At 34.8% G+C, this 25,534-nt stretch overlaps 1 protein-coding gene across 1 annotated transcript in view; it reads left to right on the plus strand.

Moving 5' to 3' along the window:
• Positions 1-25,116, plus strand: part of dpydb (dihydropyrimidine dehydrogenase b) — a 291,123-nt gene extending 266,007 nt beyond the window's left edge. The window contains exons 21-23 of the mRNA XM_056474106.1: positions 20,039-20,179; positions 22,849-22,989; positions 24,482-25,116. Coding sequence (XP_056330081.1) covers positions 20,039-20,179; positions 22,849-22,989; positions 24,482-24,646 — 447 coding nt within the window. The 3' untranslated portion in view covers positions 24,647-25,116. The remainder of the gene's footprint in view (positions 1-20,038; positions 20,180-22,848; positions 22,990-24,481) is intronic.
• The last annotated feature ends 418 nt before the right edge of the window (positions 25,117-25,534 follow it).

Here is a 25,534-nt window from a genome sequence, read left to right on the forward strand (position 1 = left end):
CATGAGAGGCAAAATCTCTCTCTCTTTCACTCTCTCTCACTCTGACTCACTATCTCTCTGCCAACAGGGTGTCTATAGAGCTCTGTCCAGAAACTGTTTTTGGGAGGCTAGGTGTTACAGGAGGGTGTTTAGATACTTTTATTTGCTTTTATTTCAAACATTGGAAGATTGTGTATTTGTCAACATATGCAAATATGCTGCAAATGATTAGTTATTTATTTATTTTGTTGTTGTGTTTAATTAAACTGTTCTAGACATCCTTAAATGGACTATGTAGGATACAGGAGTTTGTGTTATTGGCGTGTTATTATCGGTAGCCTTTAAGTGAACTGCAGCCAGCAATTTATTGCTTATTTTCACACTTGTGCATGATTAACATATACAGGTTGGGACAACGGAGGTGAGGTTCCACTTGCGTAACTTTATAGAGATAGCTGACATGAAACTGATGTTTCGACACAGTGTCGAGATCCCAAAGCGCAAATGTTCCGAAACACTGCACCGAAGCATGATTCGAAACACCCAATGTCACATAACTAAGGTAGTTCGAAACACACAGGTCGCGTGACCAAAGTGATTCAAAGCATTGATCATTTCAGAAGCATTTCGAGACCTGGTGAATCTGCATTTGACTGACAGGGTCAGAATATAGTCTAGTGGACTGTGTGTTTGTGCACTTAGTTACTGTGTTGCAAATGGCTTTTGGGTTCAAATCCCGAAATACTCCAAAATTATGATTTTATGTATTTTAATAATGTTACTGTTATTGTGTAGCCTAGATAGGATACAGCTGCAGATTAGCCATCAATATAGCATCTTTTTTAACACTGTATAACCATAATTAATATTTTTACAGTACTGTGATGGTTGGGTTTAGTGTTAGGGTAGACGTTAATAAAATACAACAAATGGGAAATTTACTGAATAATATAAATAACTCTTGGTAACTTCCAGCCGCAACCGTATCGGATCTAGCAACAACCCTGTTTTATGACCAAAACAAGACATATTTATTCACAGTGTTCATTCGAATGTCAGACCAATGTTAAAACAAAACACGTTGCAGGAACCGAGCATTTTAAACTTAACACCTATAGCTGCATCACCCTGGATTCGAACCCATTATCGTAGCATGCTAGTCAGGAACTCTCACCGTTCCACTAAATCACTTGAAGCGTCAACTCTTCAACATGGGGTTTAATAGCTCAATTAGCTTAACTTTTTCTTTGCTGAAGCTGTTCCAGTGCAATATATAAATAATAACCACTAGGTGTCACTGTAGAGTGGGGTTTTCGAAATGTTTTAAAGCTTCGTCACATTTGCTTCAACTGTTTCAGTGTTTCATGAAGCCTTGCTTTGCCCACCACTAGTGCTTTATTAATAAGAGCAGTCAGACAGGCAACGGTCAAAACAGGAGCAAAGAAGAAGCATACAGGTAATACAAGATCGTAGTCAAAAACAGGCAAAAGGTCAGGCTAGGTAAATTAAAAATCAAGAATTTAAACAAGGAAAGACTAGACAGGATTAACGCTTTGAAATGCTACAGGAAAACCAAGCAAGACTCAGCAATGTGTGTGTGTGAGGTGTGAATATAAAATTCAGGTAATCAGTCTATGATGAGTTACCAGCTGTGTGTGTAATCAGCGGGTGAACTGCAACTGGTGTGTGAGTACAGGTATGATGGGATTTGCAGTTCATTTAGTGGTAGATTCGTAGTTCTGCATGGGCTAGATTGCTGGTGATTGTGACAGCAAGTAACAAGAGGCCGACTTTGATTTAAGTTTGAATTAATCCCCTTTCTGTGCATAACATATTGATATGTCAGTACAGAATCATTAGTCATTAAACTGTAAAAGTATTTGTTTTTGGTGCAATAGAATGTGAGAGAAAATGTAAACTTTTCATTCAGGGATATACTGATCCCGAACTCACATTTTGATTGATACTGACTACTAACTAATTCTAAGCTAATAACTGAAAATATACAGTTGAAGTTATTAGCCCTCCTATGATTTATTTATTTATTTATTTATTTTGGATTTTTTCACAGTATTTCCTATATTTTTGTTCTCTGGAGAAAGTCCTATTTCTTTTAATTCAGCTAACATAAAAACTGTTTTTAATTTTTTTAGATACTGTTAGAAGGTCATCTATATCTATATCTATATCATCTATATACCAATATCTAGTAAAATATTATGTACTGTCATCATGGCAAAGATAAAATAAATCAGTTATTAAAAATTTATTAAAAAGTTATTAAAAAGGGTTATACAGGGGGCTAACAATTCTGACTTCAACTGTTAGTAGATTTTTAAATGTATTAATTTTTAACTGTAGTAATTTTTAAACCTAATTAGATAAACAAAAGGCAAACTAATACAATGAGCAAATGATTATAAAGCCTTAACTGCAGAAAACAAGCAAACTTAAAAAATTTTAAACTAAAAAAATTGTGCTAAATCATTTTTATGCTATGTAATATGTCATTTTTATTTTTTTTTAATTAACATAAGATGAAGACAGATGTACATAAATCAATTTTTTTAATTCAGTTTTCAGTTTTATAGTTTTGCTTAAAGGTGACATAGAACAAAATTTTTACTGTTGTCGATTTTTTTGTGCGTGCGTGCGTGTGTATTTATTTAGGTTTCTGATTGACTGCTAGCTAAGAAAAGTTAAAAACAAAACATGCAGCCAGTTCATTATAAACAGTCTGTAAGTAAATGTGTGCCATAGTGTGATCATTTGAGTTTTCTGCAAGTTGTGACGTAACTTCCTTCAATGTGCCTGCCTTATAGACTCTCCCTCCTCCCACATTTTTTGTGAACACAGCGAAGCAGCTAACAATGATGCCGTTCATTTTTCTCCTTTTAAAGAATGAAGCAATCCTGGCATGCAGCCTGCTCTGTGTTCAAATGTAGAGGTTCACAGGTGTTCATACAGAAGATACAAGCAAAATGGCTTAATTTTATATATGAAGGGAATATTCAAGAAAGGCGAAGTTGGAATAGGTCAAAACTGTTTGTCAATGTGGTATTGTAGGATATCAGATTGATTTAAATGTGGAAACAGCTGCAAACAGCTTCAGTCATACTAAGGTGACTGATGGCAAGGCACTGTGTGTTCTGTATAGTGATGTTAAGCTCAAACAACAAGACTCAGCAAGAGGTGAGAGGTGTGAGAGGTGAATATAAAGTTCAGGTAATCAGTCTATGATGAGTTACCAGCTGTGTGTTTAATCAGTGGGTGAACTGCAACAGGTGTGTGAGTAGAGGTATGATGGGATTTGTAGTTCATTTGGTGGCAGATGCATGTGTCGAGAAATTACAGAAGCTTTCAGAAACAAGGCTTGTATCATTTTGGAGCAATGACACCATTGATGATGTTCAAAGCCTTCTTTTTGCCTGATTGGTTCAGAAATTGGTTCGAATCTCTGCGTAACCATAAATGATTTGCTAAGAATGGGGTGTTTTTAATGGGATAACAAAATTGTGTTTAATTACACTACCATTAAATTGAACCAAAGTAAGCATACTCATCTTGTTTCAATGATATTTACACTGTTTACATTTTTTTTCTAGGAACGCTTATCCTATATCAATTCATCTACTTATTTCCCATGAATTCCATAGTGTAAGCTTACTTCTTGGATTTTTCAGGTTGTTATTGTGTGGTACTTCTGTCGTTTTTATGATCCATGCTGGTCACACACAAGTCCAAGTTTCAGTAGGAGCTTTAGAGACTTGCTACATTTCAAGAAACTCTGTAGTCCTTCAGCAGCTCACAAAAAATAGCATGTAAAGCAGGTCCCAATACACACACAGAGACACACACACACACACACTCACACTGTTTTCTGAATGTTTGCTGCTGCTCTGAAATGGAGTGAGGACACTGGCAAAAGGTTTCCATTATTTTGCACCCTGATGAGAGGAGACACAAAAAGAGATGTGTGGTCTTGGCTAATACAGTATTTCTTTATCCGCCAAACAAGAGCAAATTCACTGCCTGGAGCCAATTAAAGTGCAGAGATCAATGCCCACCATGATACCAGCACTGAGCTCCTTATATTAACATGAGCTTGGGGGATTAATGTTTTCTTATTTTATTCGGTATTATTTAGAGCCATTGCATAAGAGGATACAGTAAATTGAATATGCACTAAAAAGCCAAACTTTTAGTAATGATGTCGCACACTGATTAGAAGCTTTGTTTGGAATTAAAAATATAAAAAGATCTGTTAGTCTTATAAGAGATTTTACTCTCAACTTTGGTAGAAATTTAAACCTGCAAAGCCTGCCATATCAATTTTACAATTAAATTGTAAAAACAGAATTTTATATTGGTTGATTATAATGTGGTGGAACGGTGGCTCAGTGATTAGCACTGTCACCTCACAGCAAGAAGGTTACTGTTTCGAGCCCTGACAGTATCAGTTGGCATTTTGCATGTTCTCCCCGTGTTGGTGTGGGCTTCCTCCGGGTGATCCGGTTTCGCCTACAGTCCAAAGACTTGCATGTATGTGTGTTAATGCAAGAGTGTATGGGTGTTTCCCAGTATCCGGATTGAGGCAGGAAGGGCATTCGCTACATAAAACATATGCTGGATAAGTTGGCGGTTTATTCCACTGTGATGACCCCTGATGAATAAAGGGACTATGCCGAAAGAAAATGAATAAATGAATATAATAGTATCTAAAAAAAAATTGTATGTATTCTGTGAGCATATGTGATGCATCAGTTGCTAATTTGTGTTTAATAACTAGGTGAGTCAGACGAACTTGCTTGTAATGCAAATCTGTGAGATCTTCAAAACAGTTTATAAGACTAAATGCAGTATCTCCTAAAAACATATCTGTGATATTTAAATGCTAGGTTTATGATCAACGCTCTGTACTTTTTATTGTGAATAGAAAATCTCTAATACAATGCAGTTATTCCTCAAAATCTTTACACTTTTTCCACTATACTGTAAGCAGAATATTAAGTGTAAGTGTATATGTGTATACATACAGTTGAAGTCAGAATTATTAGCCCCACTGAATTATTAGCCCCCGTTTACTTTTTCCCCCATTTTCTCTTTAACTGAGAGATTTTTTCAACATATTTCTAAACATAATAGTTTTAATAACTCATTTGTAATAACTGATTTATTTTATCTTTGCCATGATGACATTAAATATTTGACTAGATATTTTTCAAGACACTTCTATACAGCTTAAAGTGACATTTAAAGGCTTAACTAGGTTAATTAGGCAAGTTAGGGTAATTAGGCAAGTTATTGTATGTCGATGGTTTGTTCTGACTATGGAAAAAATATAGCTTAAAGGGGCTAATAATTTTGACCCCAAAATCTTTATCAAAAAATTAAAAACTGCTTTTATTCTAGCAGAAATAAAACAAATAAGACTTTCTCTAGAAGAAAAAATATTATCAGACATACTGTGAAAATGTCCTTGCTCTGTTAAACATAATTTGGGAAATATTTAAAAAAGAAAAAAAAATTCAAAGGAGGGCTTATAACTCTGACTTCAACTGTATATATGTTACACTGAATTATGATAAGCATTGTTTTACCCTTAAGCAGTGTTATAATTAAAAAGAAATGCTAATTACATAATTAGAATTGTATTTTAATTTCTCTTTTAATTACTTTTTCTGAAAAATAACTCAATTACACTGAAAAAATATCAATTTAATTCAACAATCTAAATGTGTTGAATTTAAACAAAGTTTAGTTATGTTCAACTTAATTTGTTTGTTTAAATTTAGCTCAAATGAATTGTCTATAACTACTTAACTTAAAAATCATCATTGAATCATGTTTTTCAGTGTACTTAAATGAAAAAAAATACATAAATACATTTAAATCTTATCACAGAAACCATCAAAATGAATCTCTTTTTATTTTTTAAATGTGTCAGGGGCCTTTTACCTTTGTTAAAAATGTAATACACTGTCAAAAATGCTGGGTTCCACACTATTCCTTCATGGCATCCCAACACAACAGATTAATGTAACTTAATTGTTTTTACAAATTTAAGTAGACTTAACATAAAACAATTAAGTTGTCCAAAACAATCCTCTAGAATTGTGTTGATTCTGCCTATTTTAAATAAGTAGTTCGAAAAAAACAGCACAAAATTGAAACATCATATTAAAAAGTAATGTAATGACACCACGTTTCATAAATACCTTATATTATTATTGTTTTAATTTATTGTTTATTAAGCATGTTCTATCATCTTAATAAATGTAACTGTCTTCAGTTGAAAATGTGTATTATTCTTTAATATACAGCTTTTAAAATCAAGAACTCTGCAAAGAACAATTGGAGACCTGAGCTCTTTCTGTAATAGATTTAAGGAATCTCTGAAGTTTCATTTGGTTGCTCATTTGGTCGCTAGGAGCGCTGTTGTCAACATGTTTCTTTGATTAAATGCAGATTTTTAAAGTTGTTATATTCTTTTTGAATCCTCCTGTATATTTGCATAACATAAAATACAATTAATCTGCTTCTATAAAACTGATTTATCCAAAACTGTAGAATTTATTTACAGTATTTAAGCCAATTACATTATAAGTAACTAAATTAAATGACCTAAAAATGAAAAATAATCCCATACTTTATTAGTGGAAAAGGAATTTAATTACAGTAACTAAACTAAACTCTGTAACTAAATAAACCCAACACTCCCCATAAGCCATTTAAACATTAAAACAGACTTTTGCATTTAAATGTGAATAAATTTAATTTGATGAAGACACAAAGGGATTTGGTTAATTGTATACAGCAGTTTTTCCCCAGTAAAGCTTTGATCATATTCAGAAGACCTCAGAAATGCAAGATTAATCTTGACAGAGTCAGCAATGTCACTGCAGGTCAGACTCTCCACAGGTAATGAAATCATGTGATGACGCCTCAGCCGGACACAACAGCTTTCTAAATTCAGACCAAAATAACATTAAGCTGACGTCTTTCTGAAACGCCTTTCCATTGCATGCTACTGTATATGTCTGTGGAGTGAGGTCTTCTTAGCTCTTAAAAGTGCGATTAGCGCCCATTACAAGGCAAGGATAAAGATTAACGCTTCTCTCTCGTCGAATCCCTTGGCGATCGGCGTAATGCTACAGAACAGAGGAGGCCGGGCTTCCATTCTAATTCGTGTATAATTTAAATCACTCAGCCCACACTGACATAATGTGCGCTCCTTCCTCCACTGCACTCTTGATTTACAATCCAGAGGGGAGATGGGAGAATTGACAAGCCCTGTGTTTTGGAAAAGCTCTGCATCTAATTAGCAGAGGCTTTCTGGTTGCCCGGGACATGAGATTTGGCAGTGCGTGTAGCTCCTCTCATTAAAACAGCACTCCTCATGGAGTGGACCCGCAAAAAAAAAAAAAGAAAGCAAAAAAGAAAAAAAAGAGCCTCCTCCTCAATAGAAAGACAGAAAAGAGAAAGATTTCTTTTCCAACCAACACGTTTGTATAACTGTTGTTTAGCGCACGCTTTTATATGCGAGTATTCAACCTGTCTGTTTATCAGGCGCCCAAAGCAAATGGCATTTTCTTTTTCTTTCAGTGTTTCTTTGTAAAAAACATTCTTTGTGAAGACTCCCCATCATTATATTTTCCTTTTCTATTGTTAAGTGTAATGCTTTGTAGACTCGTCTTTGAGTCCACTGAATGATCTTAGAGTGAATTAGCATAAAGCAGATATGCCGAGGCTCGTTGTTAAACAGAAAACAGAGAGAGAAGGAGGACTCGCTCATCTAATAGGGCTGAATGGGTTGCTATGAGGCGGGCAGACTGAAGTTTGTGTGTCTGGAAGACTGAAGTTAGAATGGGAGTCAGGGATTTCCGCTGGTTGCCATTTAAGTAGTGAACACTTACCCGTAAGACTGCCGGAGGCAAAATGGTGGTCGGGTTGCTTTGTGTGTGGTTTTGGTGGGATGTGAGAAGGACATGAAAGACCTGCAATAATAATAGGGGTCTGCAATAATTTTATATTTTGGGAGATTTTTTGATTCTGATAATTAACCTGCATTCTTTTAAAATAGCCCTCACAGGTCAAAATGACAAAAGGACATGAGTTTTTCTATTACTGTATTTCTATTACTGTATCATTTATTTATTTATTTTTATTTTTTTGTTTAGATCAGTCCATTGGAATAAAAGTGTTAAATTTTATACAAATTATTAAATAATAATTATAACAAAATGAGCAATTGTCATTATTAATTGTCGAATTTTTATTTAACTAATAAAATGTAGCTAAATAGTTTTTTTATTGTTACTTATATTATATATATATATATATATATATATATATATATATATATATATATATATATATATATATATATATATATATATATATATATATGAGCAATATCACACAAGTAGCAGTGCAATGTGGCTGTATATCAGCACTGGTGGGAGATGTGCGTTGCCTTAGCGTCCCACCAGTGACGATATACAGCCACATCGCACTGCAACTCATGTGGTATTGCGTTTATACAACAGTATACAACATGGAGAGTCTAAAAATAATTTTCTATGAGGAACTACTTTCTTCCACCATTCATTCAGACCTGCAGCTTATGTCAGAACAGCAGAAGCCATTACTAATTTACCAACGTTACTTTAGAGCTAGTATTTGAATGATTCTCTAGCGTAATGTCTAAAGTGATGACAAAACAGGTGATTTTGTTGACATTTTAAGAGTAAAAGTCTGAACCAATGCATAAAATGCCATCAATCTACAGAGATATCTCCCTATTACAGTCTACAGTATATCTCTGTTGTGATCAGGAGATCACAATAATTAACCCCGAAAAAAAGCAGCGCAATCACTACCAGATAAGGAAAAACGCTAAATATATGCTGCCATTTCTTCTTTCTTTCTATTTACTAAACTAGTCCGTAGTAGCGAAAACAAGAGACTCATTAGAAACAGATGGCCAACCAAAAAGTTACTCAAAGAGTCCCATCTTACTCAATAAACTACAATTACTATGGTAAAATTCAATTCAATTCACCTTTATTTGTATAGCGCTTTTACAATGTAGATTGTGTCAAAGCAGCTTCACATAAAAGGTCATAGTAAATTGGAACAGTGTAGTTCAGTTTATAGTGTTTAAGTTCAGTTCAGTTTAGCTCAGTTCAGTGTGGTTAAAAAATCTGAGAGTCCAATCACTGAAGAGCAAATCCAACAATGCGCAGCTCTACAGATCCCCAACCATGCAAGCTAGAGGCGACAGCGGAGAGGGAAAAAAAACTTCACCAATTGGCGAAAGTGAAGAAAAACAACCTTGAGAGAAACCAGACTCAGTTGGGCATGACCATTTTTATTTCTCCACTGGCCAAACGTCTTGTGCAGAGCTGCAGTCTCAGCGGCGGAGGCTGGAAGCTGGCCTCAGTAAAGACTCATCTGTCCCTGGAGCGTCACAGGAATCAGTCTCATGCTCTCCACTCCTCCATGACCACCACAGTACCTGCTCAGGATACGGCCTGGTCCAGGATATGGAAACCTTGGGATCATCTCGTCGCTGGTCTTGGATCGAATCAGTGACTCTGCATAGTCTGAGGGCCAAAATACAGCACTACAACATACAAATAAGAGATATCGACTTAGAAAGTTGCTTACCAGTTTTAAATTGATTTGATCAGGTGTAGTTTAACATTACGCTTACGCTACGTTAGTCCTTCTCTAAGGGCTTATTATGCAATCTCTGTCACCATCTTGTGGATGGACAACATCAACCGTCTTTGCTCTACTCAGACAGGCTAATAGGCGGCGACGCGCTGTCTCTCAGAAATTATAAATATTTAAAAATAGGCACTATCATTATGAATAAATTGCATAGTTGCAATTTAAACAACTTTCTTCTCGACTAAAAAAGCCCCAAAAGTACATTTTGTCATCCAACAGCAGCAATATTTGTCAAACTGTATAGTGTCCTATGCTTTTTGCTGTATGTGGGCGGAGTAATACAAGGGTGAGGCTGGTCGAGTGCTATTACTGGCAGAATATCGCTCCGCTATCAGCCTATTAGATTCAAGAACCAGACAGAACTGTTGTGTGTGTATATATATATAAATATATATATATATATATATATATATATATATATATATATATATATATATATATATATATATATATATATATATGTGTGTGTGTGTGTGTGTGTGCGTGTGTGTGTGTGTGTGTGTGTGTGTGTGTGTGTGTGTGTATGTATAATTTTTTCTCTGAGCAGAGAAACAATAATTGTAATTAGTTTGTATATATGAATATTTATGCAATGCTGATTCTAACATTAACAATTTGAGAACAAAGTATAACAATAATAATATTTTTTTCATTGATTGATATAATATGAGCAAAGGGATTCTTAGATTTTATTACTATTGGTAGCAACGTATTTTAATGTTTTGTTTTTGTTTCTTCTTAGTTGAATAGAACAAAAGTGGCAGACATGTTACTTATTCAGATATTTATTACAGTTTTTTAGGAGAAAATCCATATTTTGGTCAAACCTTCCAATATCCCATAATCAAATCCATATTTGGGTCAAAGTTAACGAGGTATCCAAAAATACTAAATACACAGACCATAGCTTTAAAAAAGGATTTTTTTTTCTTTACAAAGTAATACAATTTCAGTCGTTTTCCCTGTGAATTTTCTCAAATGTGTTTCATACCCGGTCATAGAGTGCATCAGGTGCCTTAAAAATATAAAAGGTGCCTTAAAAGTAAAAAATAAATAAATAAAACAACTAAACAAGCAAATCACATAAATAAGCGTTATGTAGTCACTGTGCCTACTTGGTTACAAGCATATTAAACAGAAACTGAAATGTGAAAACAAGCAAGTTTCTAACTCCAGTTTGAAATTTAAATGAGCTTCATTTCTAAATGTAATCAGATATTCTTAAAAATCCCCATTCTCCTCTCATTTGTATGCAGGTCAAACTGACATGGATAGATTTGAAAAGTTAGATTTCTCTTAGCTTTGTTTTTATTGATTTAGTTAGTTTAATTATTTGTATTTCTACACTGTAAAAAAAAATCTTGCTGCCTTATTTTTTTTTACTTTTCTAGTCATCTCAACATATATACAAATGTAGTCATGACATTTTGTCATATCTTTCTGATGAACACTCAGTTTGAGGGTTGAGTATGAGGGTTGGGTAGTATTTTTCTGCAAAACAAATCAAGCAGCTCTCATTCTTTATGAATGCACTTAAATCAAAAATTTAAAAGAATATTTTTTCACATCCACAAAATATTGCAGTGTTGCTGTGACTTTGGTTGGAACTATTTTGGTTGGTGAAGGTGACATTATTTTGTCTAAAGTGTAACTATCAATGCAACTCACTTCTCATGCATTAATCTGTTTTAAGCAATCAATATGTGCCGTCACAATCATGCACTAATTTTGGAGAAAATGTCACAAATGCTTGTGTGATATTACTTATATAACTATATATATATACATGACCTAAAAATATAGAAAACTAAAATTCATGAAGGGATTTTTGTTGTTGTTGTTGTTGTTGTTGTTTTCAGAACTTCAGGCTCATTCTAATAGGCGAATGATTTTGAACGCTTAAGACAAGTTTTTGCTTGTTTGTTTTTCATAATGTGAGTGATGCTGGATAATGTCAGTTCATACATTGTTAAAACAAAAATTACAATATTTTCGTTGACAATTAATATCACACACCCCTCGCAGTGAGTCGTGATGGAGTGTTTTTGGTTGTTTTGTGGCACCTGTGTCTGTGTGGGCTGGGTATTAAAATAAATGTTTGTCCTGTTGAAAGTTCTTGCTTAATTTTGGAACAGCAGATTGGCTTCTGTTTTAGGCAAAAAAAAAAAAAAAACAAGAAACGAAAAAAAAAGATATTGCGTGTTTTATATGTCATTAAAGAAATTGTGTTCAAAGCTGAATGGACAGCATCTGTGGCATGTTGATTAGCACAGAAAATAATGAAAAACATGGTGACAGAAATACTTTTTTTCAAGTCTGTGGGGCAATTAAGCGTAGCTGCCAATGCATATAAAAAATTACTAAAATAAAAATAAATAAATACAGTATTAATGAGCTATTTTACATTAAAGGGATACTTAAACCAAAATAAAAAAAAAAACTCTAAGGCCATCTAAGATGTAGGTGATTTTTTTTCTTCAGTTAAAGCAAGTTAATTGCTACCAGTACACTGAGAGTATATATATTAGTAACTAATGTTAAGTAACTAATGTGGTTTTGTAATAATAGTAAAAACAATTTATTTTACTTTTAGTAAATTTGTTGTGTTTAGTGACTTTATTATAAACATTTTTCACATATGTCGGCTGTATAGTTTTAATGTAGTTTTCATGTTGCAGGCTTGAAATGTTGGTGTTACATCTGTGTACAGTATATTGCCAATTTGGTACAAATATGTTGTTGAAATGTCATGGTTATTTTAGTATCATCAGGGTTGCCAGGTCCAGGAAAAATATTCCAGCTCAATGACAACGCAAAATCCAACCCCCCCAAAATAAAAGTAGCCTGTGCACTACTCTTGCAGAGTGAATTGCTGGAATCCTACTTTTTCAGCCACCAGCAATCTAGCTACTGCGGATTGCTGGAGAACTATACACATGCCACATATACAAACCACAACTCCCAGCATGCACCTGGCACACACTAGTTCCTGTTTGACACCCATAACTCACAACTTGTAACTCACAACTTGTAACTCATAACTCATAACTCACAACTTGTAACCCCCCCCCCCCCCCCCCCCCCCAACTCACCTTGTTAGGGTCTTGTTAATTATGAACAAATGACATCTTGTTTGTTAAAAATGTGATGTGGCCTGAGATGGTTTTATTCACTCACTTGCAGCTTTGGGTTGCCACGTATGCATTCCAGGATCAATATCCATTAAGATATTATTCTGTTTCCATTTTGTATTCACACGAGAAGGAAACATTTAATGACTTGGACATGCTATGAATGTAGCCAAAAAGAAAATGCAACCAGCAATAGAGTTTCAATGCTATTTTACGGCAATTCATAACATTTTGATTTAGTGGTTAAATCATAAGAATTTGTATGATTTCATTCGTACAATTTAGTACTATTTGCTCATCCCCAATAATGGTTAGGTATAGGGGTGCGATTTGGTCCCATATGCCTACTTTGAAAAATCTTTCATCTTCATACAAGTGAACATGTATTAATTCAAACGAGTTATCCACTAAACTGACAAAACATAAATTAGTTTCTGTACATTTTTTAGGTTGTGATTTTCTTTCACACCACTAGAGGGTGTATAATGTATTTTTGCTCTCCTAGCGATAACCTGGAGTGCGTAGAAGAAGGTCAAACAAACATTTTGACCATGATGGACTTGAGAATGGGTTTATGTTTATTTTGAGGTTTCCTTTTTTTTATTTTGGACAATAAATGGATTGAAAGTTATGGACATTTAATTTTATATCGAACTGTTCAAGAAACAAACGCATCAGAACCAATGATCTAATTATACACATCTACAGTTACGTTTCCTTGTGAGTTTCACAATTCTTACGCATCTGCATTAAAAAAAAAAAGAAATTCTGTAGGAAAACTGCTACCCTGGCAGGACAGAGTATTATTGATTTTTATTATGATTATCATTATTCATTTATTTAACTTAATACAAAAACTGTCACAATTCATGGTATTAACAAACCATTAATTAACACTGCTAGCTTAATAAACTACTAATTAGCTGTTTATTAATAGTTATTAGGTAGGAGTTGTGTTAAGGTTTTGGGTAGGATTATGGATGCAGAATAAAATCAGGCTTTATAACTGCTAATGAACAATAAAAGGCAGGTAATAAGCCAGTAGTTAATAGCATGAATTGTGACCTAAACTAAAGTTTTACATATAGTTTGTTAACTAAATTAACCTGCTTCTGATTCAACAATATCTCATTTTACAGTGGTTAATCTGGCATTTGCATGTTAGCTTCAGTTTTGGGACTTCCCCAACCATTACCTTTTTTTCTTCTTACTGGTGCTGTCAGAAAATGCCCCTAAAATTTGACATTTATATTTTGTACGGCACACCCTCAGGCTGTTTCTTTTTAATAGTAAGCTGTCACCATCTTAAAAAACAAAGTAGTGTTGAAAGTTGCCATGTAATCAAGGTTTCACAAGCAAGCCAGTTGTCCTGCTGTTTATTTTGACTGATACGCTGTTAATGACATGCCTGTGTCTGGCCTGTGTGTTTTTGTGAGCATGAGAATGGGGCCGGTGTGTTTGTGTGTGTGTACGTTTATCTCCCGATGGCTTCCTCAGACTGTCTGCTGCAGGGCTCGAGCGCTTGATTCATTAGACTGTCAGCCTGCGCCTCTGAGACTAATGCTTTTATGCAGGATTAGAACAGGGCCACCAGTGTTAGCTCTACAGGGAAATAAATACATGGAGGATGCGCCCCCCTTAAGCTAGCCATTAGTCCTGCAGTCAACACCGCCACCGTAGATTTGTTTCTCAGATTCCTCTGATATACCCCTCTTTATCTTTCTGCTTGCTACTTTTTTTAAAGAGGTCATATGATGCCACTTTTGACAATATGTAATGTAAAGTTTCATCACGAATGACACACTGTACACTTTTATGCATGCTACATTTCTTGAGATCATGAAATGCGTCCCAGGAGGTACTTTTTTGCAGTTTTTAATTTTACGAATCCATCAGAAGCCATTGTGTACGCTTTTTGAGATCTCAAATTTCTCTCGTGTGCCTTTAGCGCCTGCTGTTTTCGCGTAAATCCATGAGAGGCTGCTGTCGACTGATTGACTGACCCACCCTACTTTTTCCCTAAACCCAACCAATAGTTTTTTCAGAAGCACCGAATGAATGTGTGCGCGCGCATTTCCTAGCAACAAGAACAAACGCCTAAACATTGCCGACAGTGTATCCCTCAAAGTTGTTTAGAATTAAATGTTTAGAGAGGGTGTGTCCAAAGTCCCTATAAGAATAAGTCTTTGGTGTGACACAACGCGTACCTGTGGGTGCCTTTGATGTACTTCTTGATCCTTCTTACGTTCTTGTTGTAGCATCAGTGGCACCAAAATTAGGCACCGAAATTTATATGCTGATTTGGTGATTCTGCTTGTGAGCAGGTCACATCATTCAAAAGAATAGGGCCACATTGGCCTCCAAAAATGTCAACATGCTGGACTGTCTTAGCAACTGGCTGAATATAAAGGAGGACTAAACAAAATTGTTTCTACTTTATAATTAATGTTCTCAACTCTCAGCAATACAACTTTTCAATGAGTACAACTGTTTGTATTCATTACTTTATTATCATAATTTCCTAATTTCCATATTTGCAACGCCTGTATTTTGGCATTTTTTGCCATATATGTACATATATTTTGCCACATATATACATATATATATATATATATATATATATATATATATATATATATATATATATATATATATGTGTGTGTATATATGTGTGTGTATATATATAGATATATATATGTGTGTGTATATATATAGATATATATATATATTCATTATTGATATATTGATATAGGTCATTGTATTCATTACTTTATTATCATAATTTCCTAATTTCCATATTTGCAACACCTGTATTTTGGCATTTTTTGCCATTTATGTACATATATTTTGCCACATATATATATATATATATATATATATATATATATATATATATATATATATATATATATATATATACATATATGTATATATGTGGCAAAATATATGTACATATATGGCAAAAAATGCCAAAATACAGGCGTTGCAAATATGGAAATTAGGAAATTATGATAATAAAGTAATGAATACAAACAATTGTACTCATTGAAAAGTTGTATTGCTGAGAGTTGAGAACATTAATTATAAAGTAGAAACAATTTTGTTTAGTCCTCCTTTATATTCAGCCAGTTGCTAAGACAGTCCAGCATGTTGACATTTTTGGAGGCCAATGTGGCCCTATTCTTTTGAATGATGTGACCTGAGAGTGAGAACAGTCGCTCACAAGCAGAATCACCAAATCAGCATATAAATTTCGGTGCCTAATTTTGGTGCCACTGATGCTACAACAAGAACGTAAGAAGGATCAAGAAGTACATCAAAGGCACCCACAGGTACGCGTTGTGTCACACCAAAGACTTATCCTTATAGGGACTTTGGACACACCCTCTCTAAACATTTAATTCTAAACAACTTTGAGGGATACACTGTCGGCAATGTTTAGGCGTTTGTTCTTGTTGCTAAGAAATGCGTATATATATATATATATATATATATATATATATATATATATATATATATATATATATATATATATATATATATATATATATATATATATATATATATATATATATATATATATATATATGTATGTATATATATATATATATGTATATATATATGTATGTATATATGTATGTATGTATATATATGTTTATATATGTATATATATATATATATGTGTGTGTATATATATATATATATATATATATATATATATATATATATATATATATATATATATATATATATATATATATATAATGCACATTTATTAGACATTCACTTTTATCTTTTCTTTTCCCCTGAGATGTGTTATCACAGGATTGTGGCAGCTCATGTGGTGTCTTGTTCAGATCACACACATAGCGATCACAACAAAAGCATGTTGAAGTCTATCAAATGTACCAAACTTGATTTCCTTGACTGTAAGGTATAAAACGGCAAATAAAATAAATCTGTTTATTTTTGTAGGGGTTTTGCACTTTTGAGACACTACCTAACTTAAAACAATTACAGTATCAAATCATCTCATTGTTACCTTTAACTTTAGCATAGGTCATAGGCAAACCTAGATACATTTCTGGAGATCGCGAATTTTGTAGCCAGAATTAGGTATGGCTGCATTTCATCTTTTGTGCTTACCAGCTGACTGCTTACCTCCTTATGGACAGCTTTTCTGCTATTACCAGTTTGTCCAGTAGCTCGCCATGTATGCTGGCTGACTTGAGACACAGAGAGAAGTTGACCACATTGATGGGGTTCGAGTCCAGCAAACAAAGGTTCCAGAAATTAGGTAAGACAAAAACAGAAGCCAAAAAATAAACTAAACAAGTAAATAATAGGGTGAGAATGCTGTAAAATCTAAAAACGTGGTAAAGATCAGGCGAGGGCTTTTCTTTTTCTGGATTGCTTTTGAAAACACTGTCCGTTGGGTTTAGGTAAGAGGGTGGGCGCTGGTCAATCGGTGCTTTTTAAAACACTATCGGTTGGGTTTAGGGAAGAAGGAGGGTCGGCCAATCGATTGGTCAGTCAATCAGTCAGTCGACAGCAGCCTCTTGTGGACTGCAGGTGCAGCAGGTGCAGATGGCACTCGTGAGAGAAATTTAAGATCTTAAAAAGCGTAGACATCGGCCTCTGGTGGATTAGTGAAAAAAACTGCAAAAAAGTAGCTCCTGGAACATATTTTGCGATCTCCAGAAATGTATATAGCAGTACGTTTTCAGAATGAGCCTGGGTTGGTTATCTTTATGCATTTGATACATGATCTGAATGTGAAACGTTATTTAATGTTATAGAAATCCATGAATGTCTAACAAATATCCTAAAAACAACTTGACTACATTGTTTACTTGTTTATAATATAAAGTTGGAGCACCAACAGTTGATATCAACCCCCACTTTCTGAAGGCCAAATAAAGTGTTTTGTTTCCCCAAATCCCTGCGACATAACATCAAAAAAACAACAATGATGAAATTATGCAAGTATTTCCACATAGTGACTTTCGACATGTGAGGGAAATTTGGAATGAGGGTTTTTCAGCTGGGTTTTTATTTTAGATGGAAAAATATTGTTTTGTGGGTGACTTTGAGCTTTGCAACTTTGCAAAACTTATACATATACAAACAGCTACATAACACACACACACACACACACACACGCGCACACATACTACAAACATGAAATGCATCAAATGACCCTCTTTTAAAAAAACAACACTCTTGTAAGAAGTTTGACGCGCTCAACTAATAACTAAGTCTCGTCGTGTTTTGATTTTTCCTTTGCGGCAGAGACACTTCCATCTGGCCATGGTGGAAATGAAGGGTTACAGACGCTTGTGGATGACAGCTTTGAGGAGATTGTGTGACTGGGAAAATGCTAGACCAATTTAAATGTCCCATCGTTGGGACGAATGGATTTGCAGCAGGCGTTGAAAGGAATACTTGTTGCAGGAAAGGTGGAATAGGCTGTTGTTAAAATCCTCCATTCTTCTGCAGAGAGGTCACGAGGAGAAACGCAGAACGAAACCATCATTAAGAATATTCAGTGTTTGCTTGAACGTTTCGAATTATCAATATGATAATTAGCCTCCAAAAAAGACTTCTTCATGAAAGAGCATTTATATATAAAAAAAAAAAAAGATGATGATGAAAATATCAGTTATTGGAAGCGGTGCCCATCAGCAACCCATAAGTCCATTTCCCTCAAATTACCATTCATTACCATTTTAGTGTCAAACCATTAGTTTGACCAGCTAATCCTTGCAATTACCGGTAGTATTATACGATTTCCTAACAATTCATTGCAGATTCGCTTTATGGCTCCATTAAAAGGATGGCTAATTTTGTGGCAAACTTGATTTCTCGTCAGTGGAGCCGGCGTTTCCTCTCGAATGGCCTTTGGAGAACGAAGCCTCCAGGCTCTTTTATGGCCACCTCTCAGGCTCACTGCGTTGGTATGAGAGTGTGACTGTGAATACGAATCGCCTCTTTAGCCCCGCTGCTCTGGAGGGTCAGGCGTATGTGCAGGACTCTGAGGCAAAGATGGCACTACAACCACTTTTGTTCTAAATGGATGCGGGAAGTGATAGCAAGGATGTTTTATCACACCTTCCATTAAATCGGAGTAAAAAGTCTGGTTTTATTTAAATATGCATATGAAACGTCCACGCCTCAGGTGTTTTATGTCTATCTTGTCTTGTTATAAATTTCTAATAACTAACTTTCATTAAACAGTAATTAACATACATTTTTATAATGCTGAATGGATGAGTAGTTCATGTATATTCATAGAGAAAATATATAGAAATTCATAAATCAAAGTTTATTGGTGTGTATTAAATGGATATTTCACCCAATGTTAAAATATATCACCCTTTACTGACCCTCAAGTGCTTTCAAAGCTTTATAAGTTTTTTCTCTTTCTGTTGAACACAAAAATAACATATTTTAAAGAATATTAGAAACTAGTAGCCATTGGCATCCAATAAAAAAATAAATAAATACAATGAAAGTCAATGGATACCGGTTTTCAGCTCTTCTCCCTGGTTTGAAACAAGTGAATGATGACTGAATTAGAATCTTTAGGTGTACAGTACAGTTCCAGCATGACTCTTTTCACCAATATCTTCTCTTCAGTAACAGATCAGTGTTTACTATTGGCAGTACAATATATTGCCATTAGATTCAGCAGTGCAACATAAAATCTTTGTACATGCCTGTAGTATATGTACACCCTGATCTGATAGGGAGACATAGGTGAACAGTGATTTTTGTAGTTTTTTGGCAAACAAAAATGGTTCATGGAACTTTGTATGAACACCACTGATGTCAGGTGAAATGTGTTGACCATGTTTTTGGTTCCTTGTTTGGACTTTGAACATTAATGTAGGATGAGAGAGCTCCAGGATTTCGTCTAAAATATCTTAATTTGCGTTTTTGAAGATAAACTAGGGTTTATGTAGATCAGAATGATGTAAGGGTAATAAATATCATAATTTAGAGTTATCCTTAACTTATTTTTTAACCAGTGAACAAGTTTAATCATAGCATTTTACAGACTTTCGCTACTAAAATCCCAATAATGTTTAGAATGTCCATGAAGGTGTTGATTCTGCAGTTCCTCATTAACCTGTCCTGTACCTGAACTATACCTTAAACTTTAAATATATATTTTTTCTATCTTTAAGAGTCTGCCTAGCTTTGGACCATACTTGCAAATCAAGACTCAAGCGCTAGCAAAGTACAAGAAGGATGCCAGCGGTGATGTCATCATGGACTCCGGCGCTGCTAGAGTTAACATCTCCAAAAAACCAATCCCTAATGTCAAAGTAAGTCTGATCTTCAAATTTCATTCAACTATTGAGTATTGGAAGCATTGCTTATTTTGTTTACATATTTTGTTATATATAGTTTTAATTTAATATGTTTTTAAAAAGTAACTGTTATTTGTTATTACTTTTCAGTACTTTTGTATGTATGTACACCATCATTTTATATATTGGGTCAGTAAAATATGTTTTTAAGATGATTTTATTCAGTAAGGGAGCTTTAGATATTTTAATTTCAACATTTGTAATATAAACATTTCAATAACTCAATTTTCTGATCATTAAATTGTGTCTCTGTATCTACAAAAAATAAATATTAAGTACTGATAATGAATATGAAATGAGCATTTCTCAACTGAAGACTGCACTGTAAAAAATACTGGTTGCCTTAAATTATTAAGCTGAATCAAGTCATTTGAACTTACATTATATTGAACTGACTTAAACAGCTTGCGTAACTTCTAAAATTTAGTTAAAATGTGATTAACTGATTAACTTAATAAGTTACAATTAACTAAAAACATCTTATCATTTTTTACAGTGTGGAGTAATGGCTGCTAAAAATTTTGCTGGAATAAATTGCAATTTACTTTTGATTTCACTTTTTAAATGCCTTGGAGAATTAAAAACGTACCTATTACTGACCCAAAACATTTGAATGATAGTTCTGCAATTGTCTCCATAATAACTGTCATAAATAGACCTGCTGCTATCAGATGCTGTTTTCAGTATTTTTACACCATCACTAGCTATGTTTCCATCCAAAGTTGCAAATTTAATTTATGGGCAAAACTGAAATATCGCATAAAATATTTGAGAATAATGCCCCATCCAATTTAATTGGATGGAAATTTCATTGAATTTCCATCCAATGAATTAAACAGAACACAATTGTCACTTTCTGGTAGACTGGTGTCAAATATCAAAAAGAAAAATGGATTATGCTGCCGTAGGAGAAGCTGCATGAATCTTTTCCTTATTTAATGAATTACTTGCACCAGAAGACAATGCCTACATGCAATGAATGCGTAGTGGCATTTGGAGACGTGAGAAATGGAGCACAGATGCTCAAGACAGTTCCGGAGGTAATATTAATGTTACTGAAATGGGTAAAGCATTTTAGAATGGCCAAAACAGCAATTTAGATGTTTTACAATGTGTTCGGCCCACTAGTTTGTCCATTATGCTGTCAGGTGCACCCATTTTTATCATTACATGACTTTTTTTAATGCGCATAATTGGATTTATTTGGTAAAACTCTTTTTGTTGTAGTTTTTGCACATTTTTTAATTGAATATGAAGTTTATCCTAATTGGGTATTTTCAAAGTTTATGTGCATCTTGCTGTTTCCATTGAGCATTTATTATGCAATAATCCAAAATGCATAAATACTTTTATTTAATAACATTAGATATAATATATAAATATAATGTAAATAAACGATAACAATGAGTGAGTAGGCGGAGGAGTTGTAAAGGCATGTTTTGTGTCTTTTCTACCTGATTTAACCCATAAAATCTATTTTTTGATGGTATTAAGTATTTAGTTAGAGGTGACAATTGTTTTCAGTGTAACAAGGAAACAATTAAAGCATTAGTTCACCAAAAAATGTAATTCTGTTAATAATTACTCCTAAGACCTTTTTTCTAATGACCGAGATTCATCTTCAAACACACAAACTAAGATATTTTTGATGAAATCTGAGAGCTCCCTCATCCTCCATAGACAACGAGGGTCAAAATCCTGAAAAGGAGCCAAAAACATTGTCACAACATTGCATGTAACATCAGTGGTTCAACTGTAATCTTATGAAGCTCCAAAAACATTTTGCGTACCAAAAACCTGTGAGAACAGTATGACAGTATGACAATATCTTCTCTTCTGTGACAGATCAGGGTTTACTATTGGCAGTACAATGTATGGCCATTAGATTCATCAGTGCAGCATACAATCATTGTATTCCCTGTAGTATATGCACACCCTGATCTGATGGGGAGACATAGGTGAACAGTTACTTTTACTTATTTTTTGGTGCCCAAAAATAGTTCATGAAACTTCATATGATCACCCCTGACATCTTAGGGAAATGTGTTGGCAATATTTTTGGTTCCTTATTTGGACTTTGAATGTTTTGCTATCAATGGAGGATGAGAGAGCTCCAGGATTTCATCTAAAATTTCTTAATTTATGTTCTGAAAATAAACAAAGGTTTCAGGGAATTAGAATGATGTAAAGGTAATAAATAACATAATTTAAATGTATCTTTAACGTATCTTTTAACCAGTGAACATGTTTAAATCATAGCATCTCACAGACTTTTGCTATTAATCACAATAATGTTTAAAATGACCATAAAGGTGTTGAATCTACAGTTTCTCATTAGCCTGTCCTGTACCATGAGTCTGTCTTGTAGCATATGCAGTATTTGCTGCTCATAACAAAACAAACGGCTTTATTTCTGGGGGTGATTATGCTGTGAGGGATCTCTAGGAGGAAATGGAGATCACAAACTAGCAGTCAGACATCAAAACTCATCCGCTCTTTCCAGCACTGATTTAATTAAGCTAACTTAGGAACTCAACACTCCCCTTCAAACCGTTTCTTTGAGATGCCACCACTGTTTGTCTTGCCGTTTAATCCCCGTGTCTTTTCTTCTGTTCTGTGCGAAGGATGTGATTGCCCGAGCGCTGAAGCACATTGGTGCCTACCAAGAGCTGGACAACACTGAACAAGTGCAGGCCCTGGTGGATCCAGAGATGTGCATCAACTGCGGCAAATGCTACATGACCTGCAATGACTCGGGATACCAGGTACAAACACACACAACGTTAATTACATCATATATGCACTCAAAATCTGTTGACGAGCCTTCCATTCCGGATCATGATTTTGTAAATATTTTAATTATTATTATATATCTTAATAATTGACATCTAAATCCATGTTGTATCCAATCAGCTACTTTCCTTTGTTGAGTAAATATGAGTAAATATCAGTGAATATCAGGTTTGAATGTTTTTGCACTAAGTAATTTTTTTAATTAATAATAAATCTTTACGGGGTGGCACAGTGGCTCAGTGGTTAGCACTGTCAGCTCACAGCATGAAGGTCACTGTTTTGAGTTCGGGCTGGGTCAGTTGGCATTTCTGCGTGGAGTTTGCATGTCCTCTCCATGTTGGCGTAGGTTTCCTCTGGGTGCTTTAGTTTCCCCCACAGTCCAAATACATGCGCTATAAGTGAATTGGGTAAACAAAATTGGCCTTATTATATGAGTGTGTGTGTGTGTGTGTGTGTGTGTGTGTGTGTGTGTGTGTGTGTGTGTGTGTGTGTGTGAATGAGTGTGTATGGGTGTTTCCCAGTACTGAGTTGCAGCTGAAAGGGCATCCACTGTGTAAAACATATGCTGGATAAGTTGGCGGTTAGAGCTGCACGGTGGCGCAGTGGATAGCACAATCGCCTCACAGCAAGAAGGTCATTTGTTCAAGCCTCGGCTTGATCAGGTGGCATTTCTGTGTGGAGTTTGCATGTTCTCCCCGTGTTGGCGTGGGTTTCCTCCGGGTGCTCCGGTTTCCCCCACAAGTCCAAAAACATGCTAAATTGTCCATAGTGTATGTGTGTGAATGAGTGTGTATGGATGTTTCCCAGTGGTGGGTTGCAGCTGGAAGGGCATCCGCTGCGTAAAACAAATGCTGGATAAGCTGAGGGTTGATTTCACTATGATATGACCCCTGATAAATAAGGATGAACTGAACTATGAGCTACACATGTATCTGGGTCGAAACATGCTGGGATGTAACATATTATGAAGGAAAAATAATAATAAATAATGTGTATTTTGAGGGGCTTATGAATGTTACAAACACTTACAAAAGGTTTACTCCCTTACCAAAATCTATGCACGTTTAAGTAATCATTGTATATATCAAAACCAACCCTAATGTGTTATGATACTCCATGTGTTACACATGAAAGCAATTACAGCTATATGATTTTGGTTGCAAAAATACACAAAGCCAGCAAATGTTTTCCAATTACATGTTGTCTTCTTTGGAGGTCACTCGATTGTAGTCCATGGCTTCATTCATATTGCAAATATATAGAGCCAAACACAGAGTCTAAAATAAATAATCCTGCCAATTATTTACCTTCAAGTACGTTGTGCTCACTGCTTGTCATTGTTGTTGCTTCATATTTTTTTTCTTGCCCCTCTCTGAAAAGCTCTCCCATGAGTGGGGAAATCCTCCTATGGAGAGTGGATAATTGCTCTAATGTAATAGCTTTTTTTTTGGTCTTCTTTTGCAGGCTATTAAGTTTGACCCTGAGACTCATCTTCCTGTAATCACGGACAGCTGCACCGGCTGCACTCTCTGCCTGAGCGTGTGTCCCATCATCGACTGCATCAAAATGGTTAGCAGGACCACACCGTACGAGCCCAAGAGAGGCCTGCCTGTTAATCTCGTCTGCTGAAGCGCACCGTCACAGAGCGACCGACACAAAACAGCAAGAGCATCCATTCCACTTCTAATTGCAGGGTGAAAAATTACCTTTATTATGAAAACGAATAATTAGCCGGCAGAAATAATTGCCTTATATTCCCAAGCCGGTTATGCCAGAATAATTGCGCTGGCACTGAAAGAGTTGCATTCTTCAAAAAACAACTCGACAGTGCAATGTGCCTTTTTGTCCCTTTTCCCTCAAGGGATGACCATGAGATGCGAGATGGAGGATTGATTGATTGATTGATTGATTGATTGATTGATTGATTGATTGATTGATTGATTGATTGATTGATTGATTGATTGATTGATTGAAGTGATAATGTTTGCTCTGGTATGACTGGCCATAAATAAATAGTAAAGGAGGAATATTAATAATTGGAACTATCAAAGATAATTGTGTGACTGCTAAATGTGATTAATAAACATTTTTAGCATGTATTATTTACGAAGCAGGCTTTCTTTACTTGATGTTTGTTGGTAATTATTACATCACAAGACATATTTACGTACAAACACTTTTTAAACAAATCATCATGACAGCAAATCGTCTCATTGTATCACTTCAGCAACATGGCTAAACATAATCTGCTGATTTTTTTATTTTATTTTTTATTGCCATTTCTAAGCAGAATTTTGTCCAAAAAATCAGCAGATTTTTGCTAAATGATTTTGAGTTTGAGTTTGCAATGCAAATCCAATTAGAACCACTTTTTGGCAACTAAGTATTGCTCTCATATAATAGATCTACAGTACTAAAAAGACAAAATATTCTTTTACAATTTAGTTTGGAAGATTGTAAGGGCTCATACATTTAGGGGGACATTATCAAAATTCTCTCCCGTCTTACACCGACCCC

The sequence above is a fragment of the Danio aesculapii genome, chromosome 2 (assembly GCF_903798145.1).
Source record: "Danio aesculapii chromosome 2, fDanAes4.1, whole genome shotgun sequence".
NCBI classification, from domain to species: Eukaryota; Metazoa; Chordata; class Actinopteri; order Cypriniformes; family Danionidae; genus Danio; species Danio aesculapii.